Genomic DNA, 21,286 nt, shown 5'->3' on the forward strand with positions numbered 1-21,286 from the left:
CTCAATTGCATAATGAGTTTTGAAATTTATTCTTATCAGGTGACTTTTTTAGACCCCCTGCAACCAGCTGATAAGAGCCCAAAATCTTATGTTATTAGCTGTTTTTGGTGGTCAGATGTTGTGGTTTCGAAGGCCAGTACTTTCTTCTTTATCATATCAGTTCATTCATAAAGTTTCCATTGCGCCGATGAAACGTTAAACTGCTGCCTTATCAAATTGTTGTTTTTGGTAATGGTTCTATTTTCGTATAATCTTATTTAGGCTAATCTATGTATATGACCGAATGGGCCGTTGAAAGGAGTTGAAATGTTTTCCAAAGCTACAATGAACTAAACTGCATAAGGACGATTAAGTAGGTAACCTTCGCAGCCAGTATCTGAAAAGGTAAAAATGAATAAAAACAGTGCTTGGTTCGAAAGTTAGAAAACCCACTGACCGACATTAGAAGTGAGTTATCAGTTTCCATGAAGCCCTCGGCATTTATAGCCAATACATTGTGTTCCACTTGCATGATAAATTCTAAGAGAAGTTCGTTATAAGCCGGTTCCCTTGCAGGCGATGGAAGGCAGGATAAGCTCCTCAAATGACTGCCTATCAGCAAATTCTAGATTAATAATTGAAAATATTAAAAATACCAACAAAAAAGTATTATAAGTTTTGATAATACCAATAATTACCAATCAATTGCCTCGTTTTATACCAACCTGTCTTTTGCAAAACTCTCCACATCGGCAGAATACGAAAATAATGATAATTGAGGGCACAAAAACTGAAAATGTCGCATAGAGATATCTGTATTCGTAGACCTCAGCCAGAACCTGCTGTGTCCAGTATATGTTAACCGTGCTGTCTGTGAACAGAACCACGTAGGTGCTCAGTATGGACCAGCCAAAGAGGTCGTTGAAGTGGGTAAACAGATGGTAGAGCTCCATGTGACTCTGCTTAAGTGCTAACAGGAACTCCAGGGAACAAAGATGATGGCCAGCGCCATCGAGAACGCAGTTGGCGCCCAGAAGGTGACAGTCCAGTACGTTTTGCAGTCGACCTCCCAGAAGATTTACGTGGAGTCCCAACAGGTCCACGTATAGCAACATCAGCACACAATGCATCCGAATGATAAGAATCGAAAGTAGGGAGGCCCAAAAGTAGAGGAGGCTTCCACTGAGAGCCACATAGATCGAGGGTAATAACGACAGCAAAAAGCCAAAACCGAGTCCTAAAATTTTGGCATAAGTTTGCCAGCCTAATCCCCCCAAATGCATCTTCAGTTCGCCCTGAAGTCGAAGTCTCAAACATTTAATTTCCATGCAAAACCGGTAGTAGTCTTCGTAATGAACCATCATCTGCAGCACGATGACAGTGGAACACACAATCTTGGCTACAAAAACGATTACGTTGACCATGAGAGAAATGAACAGCTCTGACGTCTGGGGATAATAAATGGAAATCCCGAAAGTGGCTACATTAAAAACAATAAGTAAAACCGAGTAAACTTTCTGTATAAACTGATGGTGAGCACATTCCGACCAAGGCACGAGCCCCAGCAAAGCAAAGTACTTTAGGTACGTCTGTAGGGAGTATAGCATGACGTACGGTTGGATATAAACTGGTTTTAAAATAATGCAGTTACCGGAATAGTTACCTTCTAATAGTAATTGGCATTTATAACACACAATTTGCTAATTGATCAGATTGTTTTGCATGGCAATTGTTATCTATGTCAGTTTATTCTAAAGTGCTGCGCACCCATGTAAGTAATTAAGTATTTGTGAAAATAGTGGTAGGTTTTTAGACGCCTCACAGGCGCCTCCGTGGGTCATCTGGCTGATAGTTAATTAACAAATCAACACTGGATTACTGCAATCGAGCTTTAATAAAGTGTTCATACACCTGCCAAGTATTTTGTCTCCAGAACAAAAAAAAGGTCCGGCCCTCTCTGTTCATGAAAAATCGGCGTGCACATATTATTTTGCAAAGCTGGCGCTCCAGGTTTTCTACGGTACAATAAAACAACTACACCTTTTAACGTAAGCAACTAGTAACGATAGCACCTTAAACATAAAAAAATGTGGAAATCAACTTTTGTGACGAAAGATTATTATTTAGTCCACTAAAATAATTTCTAAAATAACAATATCGTTTACTCTCAAATGTTTTCTCTAAATTAATAATTATAATTGATCTTCACAGCAGGTTTTAAATTCTGTGGCTATAAATAGAAGTCACCTTCCCGAACTCCCGTTTAGCGCTTCGTCACTACGTGTACGGCTGTCGCGTCGGCAGTGATAAGATGTTTCTATAATTTAATTATGATGTATATGTAAAGTGATCCAACAACAGAGTCACTATGCTGCTTTCAGATTTGTTTTTATTTTTGTTGTTTATAATCAGTTGATAACGATAATGAACCGCTCGTGTGCTGCCAAGGTATAAATGCGATCCGTTTTGTTGAAGCGAGTTCAGTTGATAGTTTGCCGGCCTGAAAAAAAGTAACCAAGGGAAAACTGTGAAATAATATCAGCTCTGTTCATTTTTTAAGAGCTGCTACAATTGAGAAGTGTTGATTTCCAAAGTGCTGAAGAAGAAGTGTCACCCACAATGGCTGTTAGTATGCATTTTAGTGAAGTGTGTTGCATAAAAATTTAGTTTATCAGGTGCAATACCTAATGCGATTTTTACCAATATTAAAAATTCAACATAAACAGAAAATATTTGCTAAATTGGACTGTGTATTAGCATTTATTTTTACTGAGAAAGTGGAGGAGGTTAATGAAATATGAACGGTATTAATTAAACAAAGGCCTTTCCTCGTTTCTAAATATTTTGTATTTTAATTAATCGAGATATAAAGCTTAAAGCATCTTCAAATGAAAAAATGAGTAAAATAAGATTTGTTAAATTGAGTTAGAGAAATTTAAGGCCCATTTTAATAGACTTTTGGCTTGGTACTTTTTTGAAATATCTACAAAAACCCCTCAAATTGAGTTAAAATGTTGTGTTATAAAATTTTGTGAAAAAATTGACTAAACGATTGTGTAAATAAATACAGTTTTAAAATTTACTCATTAGGCTCGCTTCAGCCAAATACTTGTGAATATTGGTTTTGTTTTTAAAATCAGAATTTTAACAATTTTCTAGTACTTTTTTTTTTGTTGTAGCTAAATGACAAAGATTTAAAATTTCTTATGAAGAAATTTTGGTTTTACCCATAAAATTAATATTTAGCTTAGAAGGCCAAATATAAACACTGAGTTTTTTAGCAGCGGAAATCACCATACTGATTAAAAATCATGATTAGTAAGCAAATAAAAGTAATCAAAACCCAAGCTATGCATATACGACACAAACTATTAATTTATTACCAAAATAGCAGTTCTATCGGGTGTGTCAAGAAATAGTTTAGGTAATTTTTACTCAAAGTTACGGATCAAAAAACTGTTGTGTTAAAAATATACTATGTGTGGTAAAAGAAATGACCTAATGCTTAATATTATAAATTGCATACTCAGTAGTATTAATTGATTTCTAATCATTTTAATTATTTAAATTCGCTATTTAGGCAAAACTGAGAATCGCAATTATTGGACAGAGCAACTTTGCGGCGGACGTCCTGGAGCTCTTGCTGGAGCGTTCGAATGTCCAGATCGTTGGAGTCTTCACGATTCCCGACAAGGGCAGTCGCGAGGACATTCTGGCGACCACTGCCGCCGTGCACAAGATTCCTGTCTTCAAGTTTTCGAGCTGGCGTCGCAAAGGTGTTGCCATTCCCGAGGTCCTGGAACAATACAAGTCGGTGGGCGCCACCCTGAACGTCCTGCCCTTCTGCTCGCAGTTCATTCCCATGGAGGTGATTGACGGCGCCCCACTGGGCAGCATCTGCTACCATCCCTCCATCCTGCCACGTCACCGCGGAGCCAGTGCCATTTCCTGGACCCTGATCGAGGGCGACGAGGTGGCCGGCTTCAGCATCTTCTGGGCGGACGACGGCCTGGACACGGGACCCCTGCTGCTGACCCGCCAGACAAACGTGGAGCCCACGGATACGTTGGACACCATATACAAGCGCTTCCTGTACCCTGAGGGTGTCAAGTCCATGGGCGTGGCCGTGGATATGGTGGCCAGTGGGTCGGCTCCCAAGATAACCCAAACGGAGGTGGGTGCCACCTACGATCCGGCCATGTTCAAAGCGGAAAATCAGGTGATTAATCTGAATGCTCCAGCGGAGAAGATTTGGAACTTTGTCCGAGGTCTGGACTCGGTTCCCGGAGCCTTAGCTACTGTTTTGCAAGAGGATGGCTCGGAGGAGGAGATCCGCCTTTTCGGAGCTCATCTGTACTCCGCGGGCCCCGTAACAAATGGCCAGCGATTGAAACTGAAGGGTCTAAGCAAGTCGGCCTGGATCCACAGCGCTGGCCTCCTCATCGAAGGAACCGATGGGGCCTTCGTCAACATTCGCCGGATCAAACGCGGCTCCAAGGTGATCAGTGCCAGTGACTTCTTCAAGCAGGCCGAGCACCAGCCCATCACCGACTTCACTGAGGAGGAGCTGGGCAAGCGCACCTTGTTGGCCGGAATTTGGACGGCCATTCTAAAAGCAGACATCGAATCCTCCACGGATTTCTTTGCCGCTGGCGCCGGCTCCATGGACGTGGTGCGTCTGGTGGAGGAGGTGAAGGAGGTCTTCGATGTGCCGCTGGAGAACGAGCAGGTTTTCATGGCACCCGTCTTCGAGGAGTTCTTCGATCAGCTGGTGAGGATTCTCCGCCAGGGCAGCGGCGCCTCGGGGGGCCAGCAGCTGGACTTCAAGGGCTTCACGCTGAGGGCCAACAAACGGGTGATCCAAGTGCCCAGCCAGCTGTTCATCAACGGCGAGTTTGTGGACGCCGAGGGTCAACGCACCTTGGACATCATAAATCCCAGCAATGAGGAAGTGCTCTGCCAGGTGGCTTGCGCCTCCTCCGGCGACGTGGACAAGGCGGTCCAGGCGGCCCACACTGCCTTCAATGGATCGTGGAAACAGATCACGGCCAGGCAGCGTGGCCAGCTGATGCTCAAGCTGGCCGATCTCATGGAGCAGCACAAGGAGGAACTGGCCACCATTGAGTCCGTGGACTCGGGAGCAGTCTACACACTGGCCCTGAAGACCCACGTCGGCATGTCCATCGATGCGTGGCGCTACTTTGCCGGCTGGTGCGACAAGATCCAGGGCAGCACGATTCCGGTTAACCCGGCGAGGCCCAACAACGTGCTGACCTTCACCCGCAAGGAGCCCATCGGTGTCTGCGGCCTGATCACGCCCTGGAACTATCCCCTGATGATGCTGTCCTGGAAAATGGCCGCCTGCATTGCCGCCGGCAATACATGCCTGATCAAGCCCGCCCAGACCTGCCCCCTGACGGCTCTGAAGTTTGCCGAGCTGACTGTCCGGGCTGGATTTCCTCCGGGAGTGATCAATGTCCTGCCTGGCAAGGGATCGGATGCCGGCCAGGCTGTCGCCGATCATCAACTGGTCCGCAAGCTGGGCTTCACCGGCTCCACGCCCATTGGCAAACACATTATGAAGTCCTGCGCCGACTCCAATCTCAAGAAGTGTTCTTTGGAACTGGGCGGCAAGAGTCCGCTGATCATCTTTGCCGATTGCGATATGGACAAGGCAGTCAAACACGTGAGTTGGCCCTTTTTACTAAAATAATAAAAATAATAAAATAAAAAATCATTATTTTGGATTTTTGAAATCTTAAAATCAGTCACTTATAATTCTTGGAAAACCAAATGAAGGGAACCATTCCTATCGTACTATTTAGATAACCTTTTCAAATCCGCTATGATCATGGTTTTTTTATTTTTAATTGATATTGCTCAGAAATAATCATTATTTTTGAGTTTTATTACATGTAATGATTATTCCAGATAAAATATTTAAATATATATTAAATAAATATAAAACTCAAAAATAATGCTTTTTTTCTAAGCAGTACATAATAAAACTTAAGAATAATGATTATTTATGAGTTTTTTGAATATCGCTTATAATGATTAGTAATCATTGATTACGGCCCCTAATAATAATAACTCTTATTAGATGCATTACTAATGATTTCTCTTTTTTCATCCAGGGCATGTCTTCGGTGTTCTTTAACAAGGGTGAGAACTGCATCGCCGCTGGCCGGCTGTTCGTAGAGGACAGGATCCATGACGAGTTCGTCAGGCGCGTTCTCAAGGATCTGCGCACCATGACCATCGGCGATCCGCTGAACCGGTCGACGGCCCACGGACCTCAGAACCACAAGGCGCACTTCGACAAGTTGCTGGAGTTCTGCCAACGCGGAGTGGACGAGGGTGCGCAACTGGTGTACGGGGGATGCCGAGTGCCCAATCTCAAGGGATACTTCTTCACTCCCACGGTGTTCACGAACGTAACGGACGACATGTACATTGCCCAGGAGGAGTCCTTTGGACCCATCATGATAATCTCCAAGTTCAATGGCAGCGACGTTGATTCCCTGATGCAGCGCGCCAATCGCACGGAGTACGGCCTGGCCAGTGGCGTCTTCACCAAGGACATCGGCAAGGCTCTCAGCTTCGCCGACCGCATCGATGCAGGCACTGTGTTCATCAACGTTTACAACAAGACGGACGTGGCCGCTCCCTTCGGGGGCTTCAAGCAGAGCGGCTATGGCAAGGACCTGGGTCAGGAGGCGCTCAACGAGTACCTCAAGACCAAGTGTGTGACTGTTGAATACTAGTTATGTTTGACGACTTAAGGGAAGGAGAGGAAATGAAATCCCAAAAGGGCTAAGCCCAAGAATAAAAAGACTTAATAATTTGCTTAGCTCATAGTTAAACGATTGTACTGAACCCCATAATCTAATAAATAAAAACAACAACATCCCTGTATATCTGGTGCATTTTGAAGGTTAAGGCCAATACCACCACATATCAAATCAATGATACTTAGAAACCCGGCATCGGTTTGATTAGGTTCTCGTAGTCAACGTTCCAATTTTTACAGTCAAGAATTCAGAGTTGCATAAACTTACCCGTCAAATTTGGAAAGCTGACTAACCGGGAATCTTTGGGAACCTAAACATCTTATAAATTGCTTCTAAAAAGTTGGAAAACTTGATCCCGTTTTTACTGCAGCTTAAAAAAAATTAGCAAGATTAAACTTTTTAAATGCAACTTTGGCCACCATTATTAATTTTGGTGTTAATATTCTTAGAACGTCCACTAGTAGTACATCAACGTCCATCCATAAAAAAAAAAAAAAAAAAATACATTTAAAAATATTTTTTTGTTTAAATCCTTTTTATTTACCGAAAAATAGATTACAAAAAGTACACGAAAATCGAAATAAATCCATTTAGATCGCGAAAGAACAACCCTAACATATATGTATTTATTACCTCTTACCGGTACTTAGAAAAGTAGGAACTTGTCTTAAGGTGGTACAAGTGGTTTTATTGTTGTCCAGTTAACAAAAAATTTCACTAAAAACGGGGTTTTTTAACTTCCAATTTCTCTGAGAAATTATGTAATTTTAATTCCCAACTAAAGGGGATTACCTGCTCACCCTTACATTAATCTTTAATCTCACCATATTGATGGACCCTCCCCCACCTCCGTCAAATGGAGTAAACCAAAGCCTGTCCCGTGGACTAAGTGATTTTCGGCTTCGTTGACATTTTATATAACTTGACGAACGACCGGCATCTTTTAAAAAAGAACTTCAACCCAAACTCCTCGTCAATGAGAAAATAATCAATAAATATCATATTACCAGAACAAACCAAGAGCATCTCTCTTCTTAGCTTTCTCTTTAAATGAGTGCGCAAGACCAATAGCGATTCGCCGCATTTATAAACTTTTCGCTCTAATTGAAAGCTTTCGGCCTTTGGCTTTGGCGGTCTTTGGGGCTATTGATAAGCTTCTGAGCGGATTAATCTTTATTCGCGTCGTTAGACTCGCATTTAATGAATACAACGTAAGAGCTATCTGCGGGAAAGTAGTTTTGCAATTTGGCCCAGAAACACGAGATGTCACCCTAGCAAATTGGAGAGCCTCTCTTAACCATGTAAGAATTCAAACGTTTTGCAGTAACACGACCTAAGAGTAGCTATAGGGCTTGGAGATGAGCGCGTGCCTGTAGCTCAGAAGCCACGGCATACGAACCTAGACATATTTTGATTCAAAAATAACACAATACTTTAGATAGAGGAGTTGATCTAATCAGGGTAAGTTTAAACTTAGAATACAAGAAAAGAATCAACCATAGTTGTTAGGATTCACTTTCACTTTTTAAAAATTTTCGCCGCCCCCGCAACTGCATCATTGCTCACATTAATCGTAAAAAAGTAAAAAAAAACATAGAGGCTGAATTTAACCGAATTTTTTTTTAATTTCTGTTGATTAGTGTCGATATTTCGACCATCGACCAGTAATAGGACCTTTTTTTTAATCAAGAATTTTTGCATCATGATTAGTAACATGTGCGCTCAGCAGATGTAACAGGCGTCAGATGAGTCAGGACTCCTGACATACTCCCATAGGTATTTTAAATTCCTAACCTTTAAGACTTTAATACCTTTTTAGTTATAGGTTAGGAATTTACCAACCAGAAAACGTTGAAAAGTTTAGAATCAAGCCGATCCGTGATCGAAATTTTTGGGGGAAGATATTTGGGTCATCATTTGGTACATAATTCAACACACGACATAATGCCCTCATCTTATTTTCAATACTCACTTAAATCTTAAAGCCATGACCACGAAAAACACAAAATGTCCTTAGGATAAAAATTAAACAAGAGAGAACGCTATAGTCGGGTGCCCCGACTATCAGATACCCGTTACTCAGCTAAAGGGAGTGCGAAGTCTCCTTCCTTCCTTTGATCCGCCGTAACTTTTTAACGAATGGTCCGATTTAAAAAATTTCTTCTACATTTCGTTAGGTATTGATAAACACAATAAAACTGCATTTTTACTTTTCCGAAATATTGAAATTTTTAAAATCGTATATAAGCGATTGTGGGCGTTAGAGGGGGCGTGGCACCTTTTGAAACAAACTTGCGCTGCGTAGGAACTTCTAGAATCTGCATGCAAAATGTCAATCTTCTAGCTTTTATAGTCTCCGAGATCTCAGCGTTCATACAGACAGACAGACGGACAGACAGACGGACAGACGGACAGACGGACAGACGGACATGGCTAGATCGACTCGGCTAGTGATCCTGATCAAGAATATATATAGTTTATAGGGTCGGAAACGCTTCCTTCTACCTGTTACATACTTTTGCACGAATCTAATATACCCTTTTACTCTACGAGTAACGGGTATAATAAGACCTCAAAATACACAATAATAAATGTTTTCCCCTTTTCTAACTTTATTAACTAAGTTAGAATAGTTAGAATTTCTAACTGACTCTTTTTGGGATGTTGCAATATCTGTAAGCACCCTTCTAAGTTTTGCAGCAATTGGATCGAGCTAACTGCAAGGTACAACAGCAACGGCCACCCGTATGCACCACCCACCACTACCCTTCGCTTGTGGTTGGGCGGAGGGGATGGGAGGCCACCCCGTAAGCTACAAAAGCTAGCTATTCCAGCGCACTCAGCTGAGCAGAAAGCTCGGCGCCCGATGAAAGCTTAGAGGAGCTGGCGATTTTCCGTGTTTTTCCGTGGCGCCCGCCTCCCCCACAAGCAATTAGCCGAAGACGGAGACGAGCTGAACCGAACCGAAGCGAACCTTTTGCCGAAAGCCAAGCTGCAAGCTGCGGCAACGGTGGCACTATCATTGGCGTTTTAACTGTGGACGGTTGCTACTCGCACTCGCTGGCGGATTAACGGCATAGAGATATACATACAGACATATATGTATATGCATCTGCATATATACCACTATCTCTGGAGCTATTAAGTACAAGTCTGCGTGGAGGGGGAGCGCCTGAAGGCAAAAGAAAATCCATTCTGTATGTGTGTCACTGAAAATAGCCAAATACCCAAATACCAGTCTTACGTATTTCCACCAAGCGCTGATTACATAAAAATCCACAAACATAAAATTAAACAAATAAAGTTATCGATGTGTTCGGCAGACAGTGATTGAAATAAACGAAGTGCCGTATGCGAATCGAATCAAAGTGCCCAATAATTATTGATATAAATACACAGAAAGCTCGTTGTGCTAAGGAGAAAAAATTTCATTGATTACGTCGACGTCGGCAATGAGGACACTGCGATAGCAGAAAAGATATCCTTGTAAAACCTATATACATACTAAAATTCGATTTTTTCTCAGCTGGCTGCAACCAAGGACCCTAAAATAAAATTAAAGAACTATGAAGAGTGCGTGTGTGAGTGAAAATTTTATAAGTGCAAGTGAAAAGTATTTATAAGAACATGAGAACATTTTAAAAATAGTGTGGGAAAGGGTATTTAATTGAGATGGCAATGGGTCAAGGACGTAATGTTCGAATCGGAATCGGTGGTCTTATCGATTTTTAGAGAATTGAAGCGGATATCCGAATAGCTAGGAAAATTGCACTAAGCCCGAGAAAAAAGGAATGAAATGCCTATTTGTGTATCCCCAGCTTTGTGTTTGTGCGTTGCCTACTTTTGTGCGCTTTGCCCTTTTCTAGGCTAGGCGTTCGCATTTACACTCACAGTCACATTCACATTTACATTCTGAATACCCACCCACCATCTACAGGCAGCAAAGCCGTAGAAACAGAAATAGAAGCGAAAGCTGAATCTGAATCTGAAGCGGGGCCGAGTCGAGTCGGGCGCGTTGCGCAATGAGCGTCGCGAAAAAAGACAGCGACGTCGGCAGCGGCGTCATCAGCTACAGAACAAAATGTAAGCCAAGCCAAGCGAATTTTCCATGAAAAGAAGAACAAGGGGAACAGGGGAACTCCTGTGATAAGCGCGCTGGCATCAACATCATCAGGATATCTGACCTGGCGGTTTCGCCCCATTGTCCGCAGTTGATTGCGAAAAGTGTGCGGCTGCCTTTGGGCGTCAGCTGAACAGGGTTGCAAAACTGCAAGCCATTTCCCGGTGGTCTCTAGGATTGGATTTGCGCTGGGGCCCAGCGGGTACACACCACCCACCCATCTGCCCATCCCTCTGGGAACCCCCCTTGAAACTGTCATTAAGCTGGCGCCCAGCTGTCAACTTTCATGGCGAGGACCCTACCCCAACCCCTACCCCTACCCCTACCCTACCCCATGAAGGGAACAAATAACCTTCCAAGGAAAGATTCCAGTCGCGCTCTCTTCAGCGCTTTTCGGCTCCCTTCGACTCCCTGCGCATGCTCGGAGCTGCTTGGCTTGGCTTGCCGATGCTTTTTTCCACACTTAAGATTACATAACAGTTGGCAGAGCGTGTGGCTGAAATCGGCAGAGGTGACTTCAATTTAGTTTACGGCAGTGAGCTCATACATTTCTAAAACATAAAGTTGTAAACAAATTATTTTAAAAATTCAAAAAAGTCCTTGCTAAACAATACATACGGTTTGGTATTGAAAGCGGAAAATATGGTTGTTTAGAAATACAATTTTTCTTACGTATACATTTGGCTGCGCCGAATCGCGGCCAAGAAGAAAAACTATTCGGTAAAAGAAAAAAGCTATGTTTGCCAAGCGCCAAATGCAGGAAAGGAAAATTTTACATAAGCAGGAATAACTACTATTGATTGGTTTCTAAAAGGATAACTAGAAAAAAAAAATAGCAAAGCATAGGCTACTCTTACATAAACAAAAATCAATACAAATTCCGAGGTAGCAACTTAGTTTTCTTTCCAAAACCAAGGAAAAAATAAAATCCGCAAAAATAAACTTAAATTCCACAATTTACTCAGCAGGTGCTCTTCACAAACTATTAATTGTAAAAATGTTAAACCCAATTTCTCTTTATATTTTTCAGTAACCAAACAGATTTAGAGCAAAAATCTTAACAAAATACTGTTACAAACATTAAAAAAAACCAAAATGATGTACCAAAGCAGTTGATTAAGAAAGACTCACCCAAAAAATAAAACCAAAATTAACACCAAAAACATATATAAATAAAAAAATATATATAATTCATTAATATTCAATAAGCGTTAAAAAATTTAACTTAAACCCTAAGCTACAAAGAACTACACCTAACAAAAAGTCTAACAAGAACTCGCTTGATAGACAAGACACCCTTCTACAACCAGAGTGACAAGACGAATAAGTAGTTCAAGTGAAATCAACGGCGCCGAGAAAACAAAAGCACTAAAATGGCTGATAAAAAAATTGGTGAATACTACGCACCGCCGGTAAAAATGGGCAAATGGGAGGGTTTCAAAAAATTCCTATGGAACAGTGAAACTAGCCAATGCCTTGGACGCACCGGTTCCAGTTGGGGTAAGTACATCAAACCTTAGATTAAAACTTATACTTAACTATGACTATAAGATTCGGACATCAAACATTATTACTTCAAATTTTTAAGATATTTTACCACTGAGGTTCATTCCTTCTAACATTTTTGTTACTTTTGCCATTGTCCGTTTTAGAAAAATTATGGCATTTGCTAGAAATTCGAAATATAAATGTTTTGTAAAGATCAGTAACGACTTTACATGCGTCTTTATCGGTGTTTTATAATTCAAAAGCTTTCAGTCCTTTAGGTAGTGATGCAACTGTAAACGCCCAAACGCGTTTACTAGTCGCGTTCGTAGTCTAAATATGAAAATCAATAAATTGCAAAGCCAAGGGGGTGTACACTTCACTTGATACCAACGACTACATATTTGGATACCTATCCCATTATCCATTTTATATTGATTGTATAGTGTATAACTTATCAGCACGAATTGGTGCAAATATTACTTATAGGGTGTTAAAAACGTACTTATCATTAAATATATTGTGTCATCGCAACAACAAATTGTCAAACCTATTTATGGGGACGATTGGATAAGAAAACATTTATCCACTTTTAAAGTAATTTGTTATTCTTTATAAAAACAAACAAAAATTTGTTGGTGCAGAAAATCGAAAGTGCAAATTTAGGCACCTATTCCATTTTGAGTTCTTAGTTGATTGCATAATGGGAACCCTCCAGCAGTACTGAAGGGGCGAAAAATGTATATTGATATAAATATAAATATAAATGTAAATATATAAAATTCCTATTTTTGGCTTTTCCGGTTCGCTACAACAAAATACAATTTTTTTGAAAGACTTTGATAAATTCGAAGTTTTAGCGAAGTTAATAGCTTTTATGCTTTCAGGAAAATAAAAAAAAGTTTAAAAGTTTGTTTAAAAAACATTAGTAGGAAATTCTAAGGTGGCTAATTCTGGGTTATACCTTATACTATTATTTTCAAAATGGTAGACCTCTCTCGGAACAGAAATATTTACATTATACACATCGTGTGTACAATTCTTTTTGACTTACCATATATAAGAATTAAATAGAATACATCGAATTTTTATAACAAAGAATGGGAACCGATTAAAATTTTTTTAATTTTATTCACATATATTTTATTGATTTACCCTAAATGGCAAATAACCCAGTTATTCTTTAATGACTCGCAGTGCAATAGTAAAACACAAATCGAACATGCGATTCGTCTCCTGTAGAAAAAATAACCAACAAAAATCAATTGTAACCTCATTGCATCAATTTGTGTTCAGCTAACAGATTAGTAGAGTGAGCGTTAAAACGTGGGGGTTTCTACGGCTTGTCTCTGTGTTTAACCCATTTATAGTGAACTGTAGCTTTGTTCTTGAGTTAAAATTACTTGTATAGCCCTATTCTCGATTTGTTAGGCAAGAAATGACTTTATAGTCCATTATGTGTTCATAATTTGGCAAATGGTTAAATAATAAAAACTTATTTTCTAAACGAAATCTCAGTCCATTTGTCAATTGCCACAATAAAGATATCAGCAATTTAAAAAATATAAATTCATCTAGCACTCAATTATTGAAATCAACTTGCATCGCAGACAAGGCTACCAGTAAAACAATTAAAGGGAAAACAAAGCAATTTACACTGTCATCTGAAAGTTAGCTGTCTATCTGCTAAATAATACGCTACAAATTTTAAAGAAGAAATCTGTTAAAAATTTTACCCTTAAAATGGGTAACACCACAATTAGCAATCGAGTCCTAAAAGATTTGCACAATATTGCAAAAAAAGTATTAGCTTGAAAGTGTAAGTAGCTCGAAATACGATTTCCAAATGAAATAGCTAGGCTTACAAGACCGGAGCCTAAGTATACAAATCTATTTGACTTTTGTACAACTAATGTTTAAAAACAGAGTTTTTAAATTTTTTTAATATACTAAAAAGTAACTTTGGGTAACCAATGCTTTCAATCTTCGTTCAACTATACCGATCAGTAGTGTTTGAAAGATAGACATTGAATAAACCACATTCTTAATTCGGTTATGATAGCTCTATCGTTGACCATTTATTAGAGCTCAGAGTGTTTTTTCTGTTTGCTTTTTGATCGAAAAACCACCCAATATTTTTAACGAATAAATGAAAACAAGAAGAAAGTAAATTAAAAAAATTACTTTCTTTAATTACTTTGACAGAATAAGAATAGCAGAGTGTCAGCCATAATACACTTATACCAGCCAAATTTATTTATTTCTTTATATTTTTTTTTAGTGTAGAAAATGTCTTTTTTTATTTATAAATTATTTTGGCGCAAAACCTGATATCGTCACTAGTTTTTAGCTCGTCAAACGAAGATGGCAAACATATTATGAACTACTCTTTCTCTCTTTTCATCTGCCTTACTCTTATTTAACTATTTTAATAATTTGGCTTACAAAAAAAGGGAGTAAGAGTGAACCACGCAACGCCGGAATGGGATTGGGTAGATGACAGAAAGCCTACTCATAGCTTGTTACAATTTTCCAGTATAAAGTGCAGCTCAGTGGAAATGTCAAAGTTCAAGATAGGTATATATAGAACGGCAGGCAAGCAGACGGGGAATGTTGGAAGCAGAGAGCGCAGCTGAGAGCGCAAGAGTTCGGAAGAGCCAGCGCCTGGCGTACGTAACAGTCCCAGTTCACTTTAACTTGTCCTGGTCAGGTGTTTACACACACAAACAGAGCCCCCAAAGTTAATCGTCAGTAACAAGGACTTGAATGTGAATCAATAGGTTTTTTCATAGAAGCAACAACACTGGGACATGCAATGAAGGTATTCTTTGGATTGAATTCTTTGGCAGTGTTGGAACTTGGTCAAAGGAAATCATAGTTAGGAAATGATTACCTTTAGGAAAATAGATACATTTTGTAAGAATCAGAATATAACAGCCAATAAATTTATCTTAAAAACGTTCTTAGTTAGTAATTAGAAATTTCCAACAAATATACCCTTTTTCTCTAATAGTTTAAGAGAATGTAGAATTTTGAGAAATTGTTGTTGAATAAAATAATTTGGTCGACTCTCAATTAAAAATTCTGAAAGTTAGCTCAGCATTTTTTCCCACGTTGCAACACATTCAAACGAATTAATAAACAGATACTTCTTACTGACAACGAACTACCCGCGTCAATTTATCAAGATAATGATCGGAAATTCGCAATGGTCTCACATCCCGTGTGAGAAATAAATTGACAATTTGTGTTCAGTTGCTTGAATCTTTTTAGGTCTCAAGTAAACGGAAATGTAATAGTTCAAAAGTATGCAAAAATAACTTCTTCCTCATTGTCTCGTCCCACGGGTCCATCCGTGTGAAAAAATTAGGATATTTGACGATTGTGAAACTATGAGCACATCTTAAAATGTATTGATGATATATGTATATCAATATTTCACATTATTGATGCATTTATTATGCATTTATTTATTATTTACGAATTATACAAGATGTTCTGAGTCTTCTTAGCCAAAATTTATGTTTTTGTTCGCACAGCTTAAAAGTGGGCTAACACACAACAAGTTGTTTGGTTCCCCTTGTTTCTCTGTCCTGTCTTTATTTCATTTATTTATATATGTATGTACCACCCTCTCGAACTCGCCCGAAAGAATAAAAGGGCACCCCGAGTAACAAGCACTCTCTTAGTGTCGTTGGGCTCCTTTCTTGAACTGCTCTAAAATGTGCATCAATGTTCAGCAATTTAATATACATATGTAATTCTTGTGGAGACACGGTTGGCCTACAATAGTTGCTATTCAACTTTCACTACGCACGTCAGAATAAAACTCTCATCTTTAAGGAATGGCAAAATCATTGGCCGCTGAAAACATGCCACTGGCTAACGTTGAAATCAGTTTCTTCGATTTCAATTTGTCGATCACCTTTTTCTGCATCTGAAATTTTCAATATGAACAAGAATTTGTTTAAAATGGCAAATATACCAACAATTTTAATTTAGTCTTTAGTTTTGCTTATTATTATTTTTATTCAAAATTATGGAACCGAGTGCTATAAAATGCTATATTTATTATAATCAAATGTTAAAATTGAATAAAAAAATAATTGCCTATTCTTAATTTCTTTCCCGAAATAAAATAAATACAATTAATTAACTAATTTTATATGATTTAATTTTAAAATTTCATGTCTAATATTTTTTTGTTCTCAATCTTTTCAGCGAAAATTCTTCTTTTCTACATAATATTTTATGCGGCGTTAACTGGATTCTTTGCTGCCATTTTTACGGTATTTTATCAAACGTTGGACAATGAAAAGCCCAAATGGATGCTCGACAATGGTTTGATTGGATCCAACCCAGGTGACTAACGTAACAAAATTAATTTATGTTATATTGTTAGTCAGAGTACAATTTTTGATAGTTATATTCTCATAGGATTTTGCCTTTGTTTTGTTATTGTTTTATAATCGCAAAAATGAATTGAGTTAATAATTAAGGGGGAAATACATATATTTCTCTTCACATTAGGTCTTGGCTTCCGACCAATGCCCCCAGAGGCCAATGTTGAGAGCACATTAGTCTGGTACGAAGCATCCAAGGTGGATAATTATAAATACTGGGTGGATGAGACTTCCCGTTTCCTGAAATGTAAGTAATTAATTCTTTTAATAAATATAGTCTATATTAAATTCTTTTTTAGTATATGTAAATAAAATAATTTAAAAGACAATTATTTTCCTTTTTAACAACATTCGGTTAATGGTTTAATACCTCTTATGTGTTTTAAATTAAATAATTTGCTGTACGAATTTGTTACTTACTTTTCTTGTTTTAATTTATGCATGATAAATTATTCTTAGCATCGGCACCCGATGCTCTTTTTTTATTGATTTTAAATTGTGGTTTTTTAATATTTTGATTTTTGAAATACTACAATAAAAAGATCACAGTAAGTTAAACTCTGACTTTCCAAAAAGCAAATAATAAACTTTATTGCTACGCAATAGAAAGTATTTAGCCAGAAATGTAGGCTATACAAATCCTTTAAGTCATGATTGGAGCATGTTTCTTAAAAGTGTTTGTTAAAATTCCTAGCTTACGAGGATCTTGAGAAGCAGAATCAAGTTAACTGCAGCTTCGATCATCCACCACAAGAAGACAAAGTCTGCGGCATTGAGGTCTCCAGCTTCGCACCATGCACAGCCGACAACAACTTTGGCTATCATGTGGCCAGGCCATGTATATTCCTAAAGTTGAATAAGGTAAACTACTTCATCTACTGGATTAAAAATACAAATATTTTAAACTGGATTTTTATTAGATTTACAATTGGGTACCAGAAATTTACAACGATTCAAAGACTTTGCCAGACCACATGCCAGAGGAACTAAAACAGCACATCAAAGAAAAGCAAAGCCTTAGACCCAATGAAGTGAGTTTACGAAGAATATAATAATACCTAATAAATAAATACAATAAAACCATTTATTTACTTCTTCTCCTTTAGACCAATGTGGTTTGGGTATCGTGCGAGGGTGAGAATCCCGCCGATGTTGAGAACATTAAGGCACGTGATTATTATCCACGCATGGGATTCCCTCGTTACTATTTCCCATTCAAAAATATTCAGGGATACATACCGCCCATTGTTGCTGTTCAATTTACCGTTGAAAGTAAGTAAAATGTCAATTCATTTTAAAGTATAAATTAAATATCATAGTAATACAAAGTAACAAGAAAACTTTAAAAAAAAATAAAAAATTAAAATGTTTTTATGGTCTACTCCATATAAAATAATCCGCTACTATTGTCTAAGCGACACACTTTCTGTTCACAAAACTTAAATTTTACGGTACAATAAATAATAATAAATAGTTCCTGAAGGAAAGTACAAAGAAATCCTTACAACGAATGTGGAAGTGCGTTCTTATATTTCTTCTTTGTTTTACATTTTCTAAGCTCTGTATTCGGATAATAATGGGACTCATAAGTGGGTTACGAACAATTAAGATAGGACTTAGTGGGGAAATCTGATGGAAAATAATTTTATTTCCAGTCGATGACCGACTTAAAACTGGCGCCCGAAAACAAACATATTTTACACTTAAAAAAAAGTTTAATAACAATACAATAATAATATTACTGAACTAAATTGTGTATTCAATATTTTAAGCTTGTTTTTAAAAAATGTGAACTTGTTTTAAAATATTTGGTAAAATTTAAATATACAACATTTTGTATTTCTTGCTTTTTAGCCGGCGTTTTGATCAACATTGAGTGTAAAGCTTGGGCCCGCAACATCAACCACGACCGTTCAGACAGAAGAGGATCCGTTCACTTCGAGTTGATGGTCGATTAAGAGATGCGCTAAGAAAATTACATCGGGCATGAGAGATCGGCAGTATCAAGGAGGCAGCCATCGAAAAATCTAAGAGAAATTGAATTAAAAGAAAAGAAAGAAATATAGAAAAAAAAAACCAGCAACAACACCCACACACAAAACCGAAACAAGAAAAATGTAGCAGTGCATAAACAACTAGTTAATGCAATAAAAACATGCGAGATACAGCAGCAACCAAAGACAAAATTAAAACAATGAAGCTACAAGGACAAAATAAAAAACGTAAAGATTACAAAAAAAAACTAGCCCTATAAAGCAAAATAAAAAAAAATTAAGCAAAATAAAAACTTACCCAACGCTAATCAAAGAACACCCCACACTGAATGACTCAAAAAACTTTAATTTTTAGGACATTTTTATTTAGTTCATAATTTAGGCACCAAATAATATTATCAGTAGTAAACTTTTAAAAGAAGACAAAATAAATTATTTTCCTATTACATTTTATCGGTTTCTTAGTGTCATTTTTGGAACAGTAAATATTTCCGATAAAAGCTCAGCGAAGAAAGCTTTAAAACTTAAAACTTCAAATGTCCTTAAATGATAACAAAATTGATTAAAATATTATTTATATTTAAAAGTTCTTCTCTATCCACTCCTCGTCAGCACCCAGAATATCCTAAAAGCATAATATATTGCTTAGGATTCCGAAATATAATTTTTTTAAATTTGTGCTAGGTGTAAGCAGAGCGAATCATTTTCACGCATGTAAACGACAAACACAAAACTCTTACTTGTTTGAATACTACATTTATAAATAAAAGAACATAAATGGTAGATTCTTTAATACACCAATTAACAAGATCTGCAAATGACAAAACAAGGAGCATACTTAATAAGAAGGCATAAATGAACAAAAACTCAAAAGCAAACAAGGACATATTTCAAATTGGTACTCTTTACTTATTATTGAAAACCCCAAATCCAAGATCTTTATTGGGTAAATCAGATGAAAGAATCTAATTTAAACAAATATAAATGATGCAAACAGAATAAATAGCTGAAATAAGAGTAAAGAGGTTACTGGTTACAATAAAAATGAAGACATATATAATTAAAATATATTATGTATACAACAACACAAATATAATATAAATAAATCCAAGTTGTTTTAACTAAATAAAAAAATCCGTTTCCATCTCATATGTTTTACAGCGAATCCTAACTAAACATTCCTAGGACAGCCCATCCCTCTTTTAAGAACATTATTAGAAGTCCTTTACTTCTTCGTGGAACAGAAAATCCCATCTAAATTACATTATATCATATTAACGGACGTATTTTCGTCCGCATTTCAAACTAAAAGTAGGCTTTAAACCAAAAAATTATTGGAAATTAGAAACTTAAAACCTAATTTTAGTTTAGCATGCGGCCGAGGCACAGACCTACACTTTTATTTACCCACAGACTAGACTCGGAAAATAAGAAAAATATAAACATTTGAGCCGCCACTAACTTAAAACAAAGCTGTCTATTTTCCCAAAAAATACTCGAAAAAGAAAGCTCGCAACCGGCATAACAAAAGCTTAATAATTATCCCTTTTTCCATCCACTTCAACTAGTGTAATTTCTAAGAGTAATGTAAGGTGATAAGCCTAATAAAATGCTAAAAAGTTTTGCCAAAAAAAAACAAGCAAGAGCGAAAAGCATAAAATAAATAACAAAACTAAATTTAAATGAAAATTTCAAGAAATAAAATAAATGAATTATGGAGAAATTGAATACTTTCATAAAATGAAAAAAACCTGCTTAATAACGATAAAAAGGATTAAGTTTAAAAATTTCAATTTTGTCCGTTTTCATTACAAATTACAAAAATTCAACATTGTTTTAAAAGATCTATCTGGCATTATTGAAGCCGATTTAACCAGTTTTAGTTATTGAAGGAATGTTTTTGAACAGCTCTTTTTAGAATTCAAGGCACGCAGAATTCTGAAAAACTAAAATAAAAAAATTGTTTTCTAAAATCTTTGCTAGTGCATGTTTTCCTAAGACTAAGCTTAACAAATTATAAATGAAAGTAATTAGTTAAGTAGTATAATAAAATTATAGCAACAATTGTCATCATTGAACACAACAAATACCTGTTGGGAGATCATTTGAAACAAATAGTTCGTTAATGACCAGGTAACCGCGGGCAGAGCTAAAATTGAACTACCAAATAAATTATAAGTTTATTTTCCATCTCAAGATTTTCACGCACAAAATTAGACTCGAAGTCGACATTTTATTTGGTTTTGTCCCGGCAAAGTGTGTTCCCCGAAAACCGCCGATAAATGTTAATAGGTTATCTAGGGTAAAAGATCTTGTAAACAAAAGAATTAATATTTTCCATAACAAAATATATAATAAACGTATAAAGAAAAACTGCCAAGTAAATGTTTGAACCCTATAGCTTACAAAAATTCATTTACAAATTTATTTTCTTCAGCCTCAGTTTAGCCTTGCTCGTCAGCGGTTACCATTTACTCATTATATGATTCGAATCCAAAAGAATCTAAGAAT

The 21,286-nt window shown here is 37.4% G+C and overlaps 3 protein-coding genes across 3 annotated transcripts; 2 read left to right on the forward strand and 1 right to left on the reverse strand.

The window, feature by feature from the left end:
• Positions 1-287: 287 nt before the first annotated feature.
• Gr39b (Gustatory receptor 39b) lies at positions 288-1,586 on the reverse strand. Its single transcript, XM_017157300.3, has 3 exons — positions 705-1,586; positions 437-604; positions 288-376 (listed from the first exon to the last, which is right to left on the reverse strand). The coding sequence occupies exons 1-3, from the start codon at positions 1,584-1,586 to the stop codon at positions 320-322; spliced, it is 1,107 nt and encodes a 368-aa protein (XP_017012789.2). The 3' UTR covers positions 288-319.
• An 861-nt stretch (positions 1,587-2,447) lies between these two features.
• LOC108067978 (cytosolic 10-formyltetrahydrofolate dehydrogenase) lies at positions 2,448-6,895 on the forward strand. Its single transcript, XM_017157299.3, has 3 exons — positions 2,448-2,604; positions 3,560-5,665; positions 6,117-6,895. The coding sequence occupies exons 1-3, from the start codon at positions 2,599-2,601 to the stop codon at positions 6,744-6,746; spliced, it is 2,742 nt and encodes a 913-aa protein (XP_017012788.2). The 5' UTR covers positions 2,448-2,598; the 3' UTR covers positions 6,747-6,895.
• A 2,888-nt stretch (positions 6,896-9,783) lies between these two features.
• Positions 9,784-19,909, forward strand: nrv3 (nervana 3). The gene is made up of 8 exons (XM_017157262.3): positions 9,784-9,970; positions 11,924-12,393; positions 16,600-16,740; positions 16,909-17,028; positions 17,476-17,642; positions 17,702-17,812; positions 17,888-18,053; positions 18,636-19,909. The coding sequence occupies exons 2-8, from the start codon at positions 12,267-12,269 to the stop codon at positions 18,737-18,739; spliced, it is 936 nt and encodes a 311-aa protein (XP_017012751.2). The 5' UTR covers positions 9,784-9,970; positions 11,924-12,266; the 3' UTR covers positions 18,740-19,909.
• Positions 19,910-21,286: the final 1,377 nt, after the last annotated feature.

Source organism: Drosophila takahashii, chromosome 2L (genome assembly GCF_030179915.1).
Source record: "Drosophila takahashii strain IR98-3 E-12201 chromosome 2L, DtakHiC1v2, whole genome shotgun sequence".
Taxonomy (NCBI): Eukaryota; Metazoa; Arthropoda; class Insecta; order Diptera; family Drosophilidae; genus Drosophila; species Drosophila takahashii.

Coding starts and splice junctions, on each gene's coding strand:
- Gr39b (XM_017157300.3), bottom strand. CDS start 1,586: ATGCTATACTCCCTACAGACGTACCTAAAGTACTTTGCTTTGCTGGGG. Junction 605..704: donor GAGAGTTTTGCAAAAGACAG/GTTGGTATAAAA, acceptor TTATTAATCTAG/AATTTGCTGATAGGCAGTCA. Junction 377..436: donor ATAACTCACTTCTAATGTCG/GTCAGTGGGTTT, acceptor TTACCTTTTCAG/ATACTGGCTGCGAAGGTTAC.
- LOC108067978 (XM_017157299.3), top strand. Junction 5,666..6,116: donor TGGACAAGGCAGTCAAACAC/GTGAGTTGGCCC, acceptor TTTTTCATCCAG/GGCATGTCTTCGGTGTTCTT.
- nrv3 (XM_017157262.3), top strand. CDS start 12,267: ATGGCTGATAAAAAAATTGGTGAATACTACGCACCGCCGGTAAAAATG. Junction 17,643..17,701: donor TATTCCTAAAGTTGAATAAG/GTAAACTACTTC, acceptor GATTTTTATTAG/ATTTACAATTGGGTACCAGA. Junction 18,054..18,635: donor TGTTCAATTTACCGTTGAAA/GTAAGTAAAATG, acceptor CTTGCTTTTTAG/CCGGCGTTTTGATCAACATT.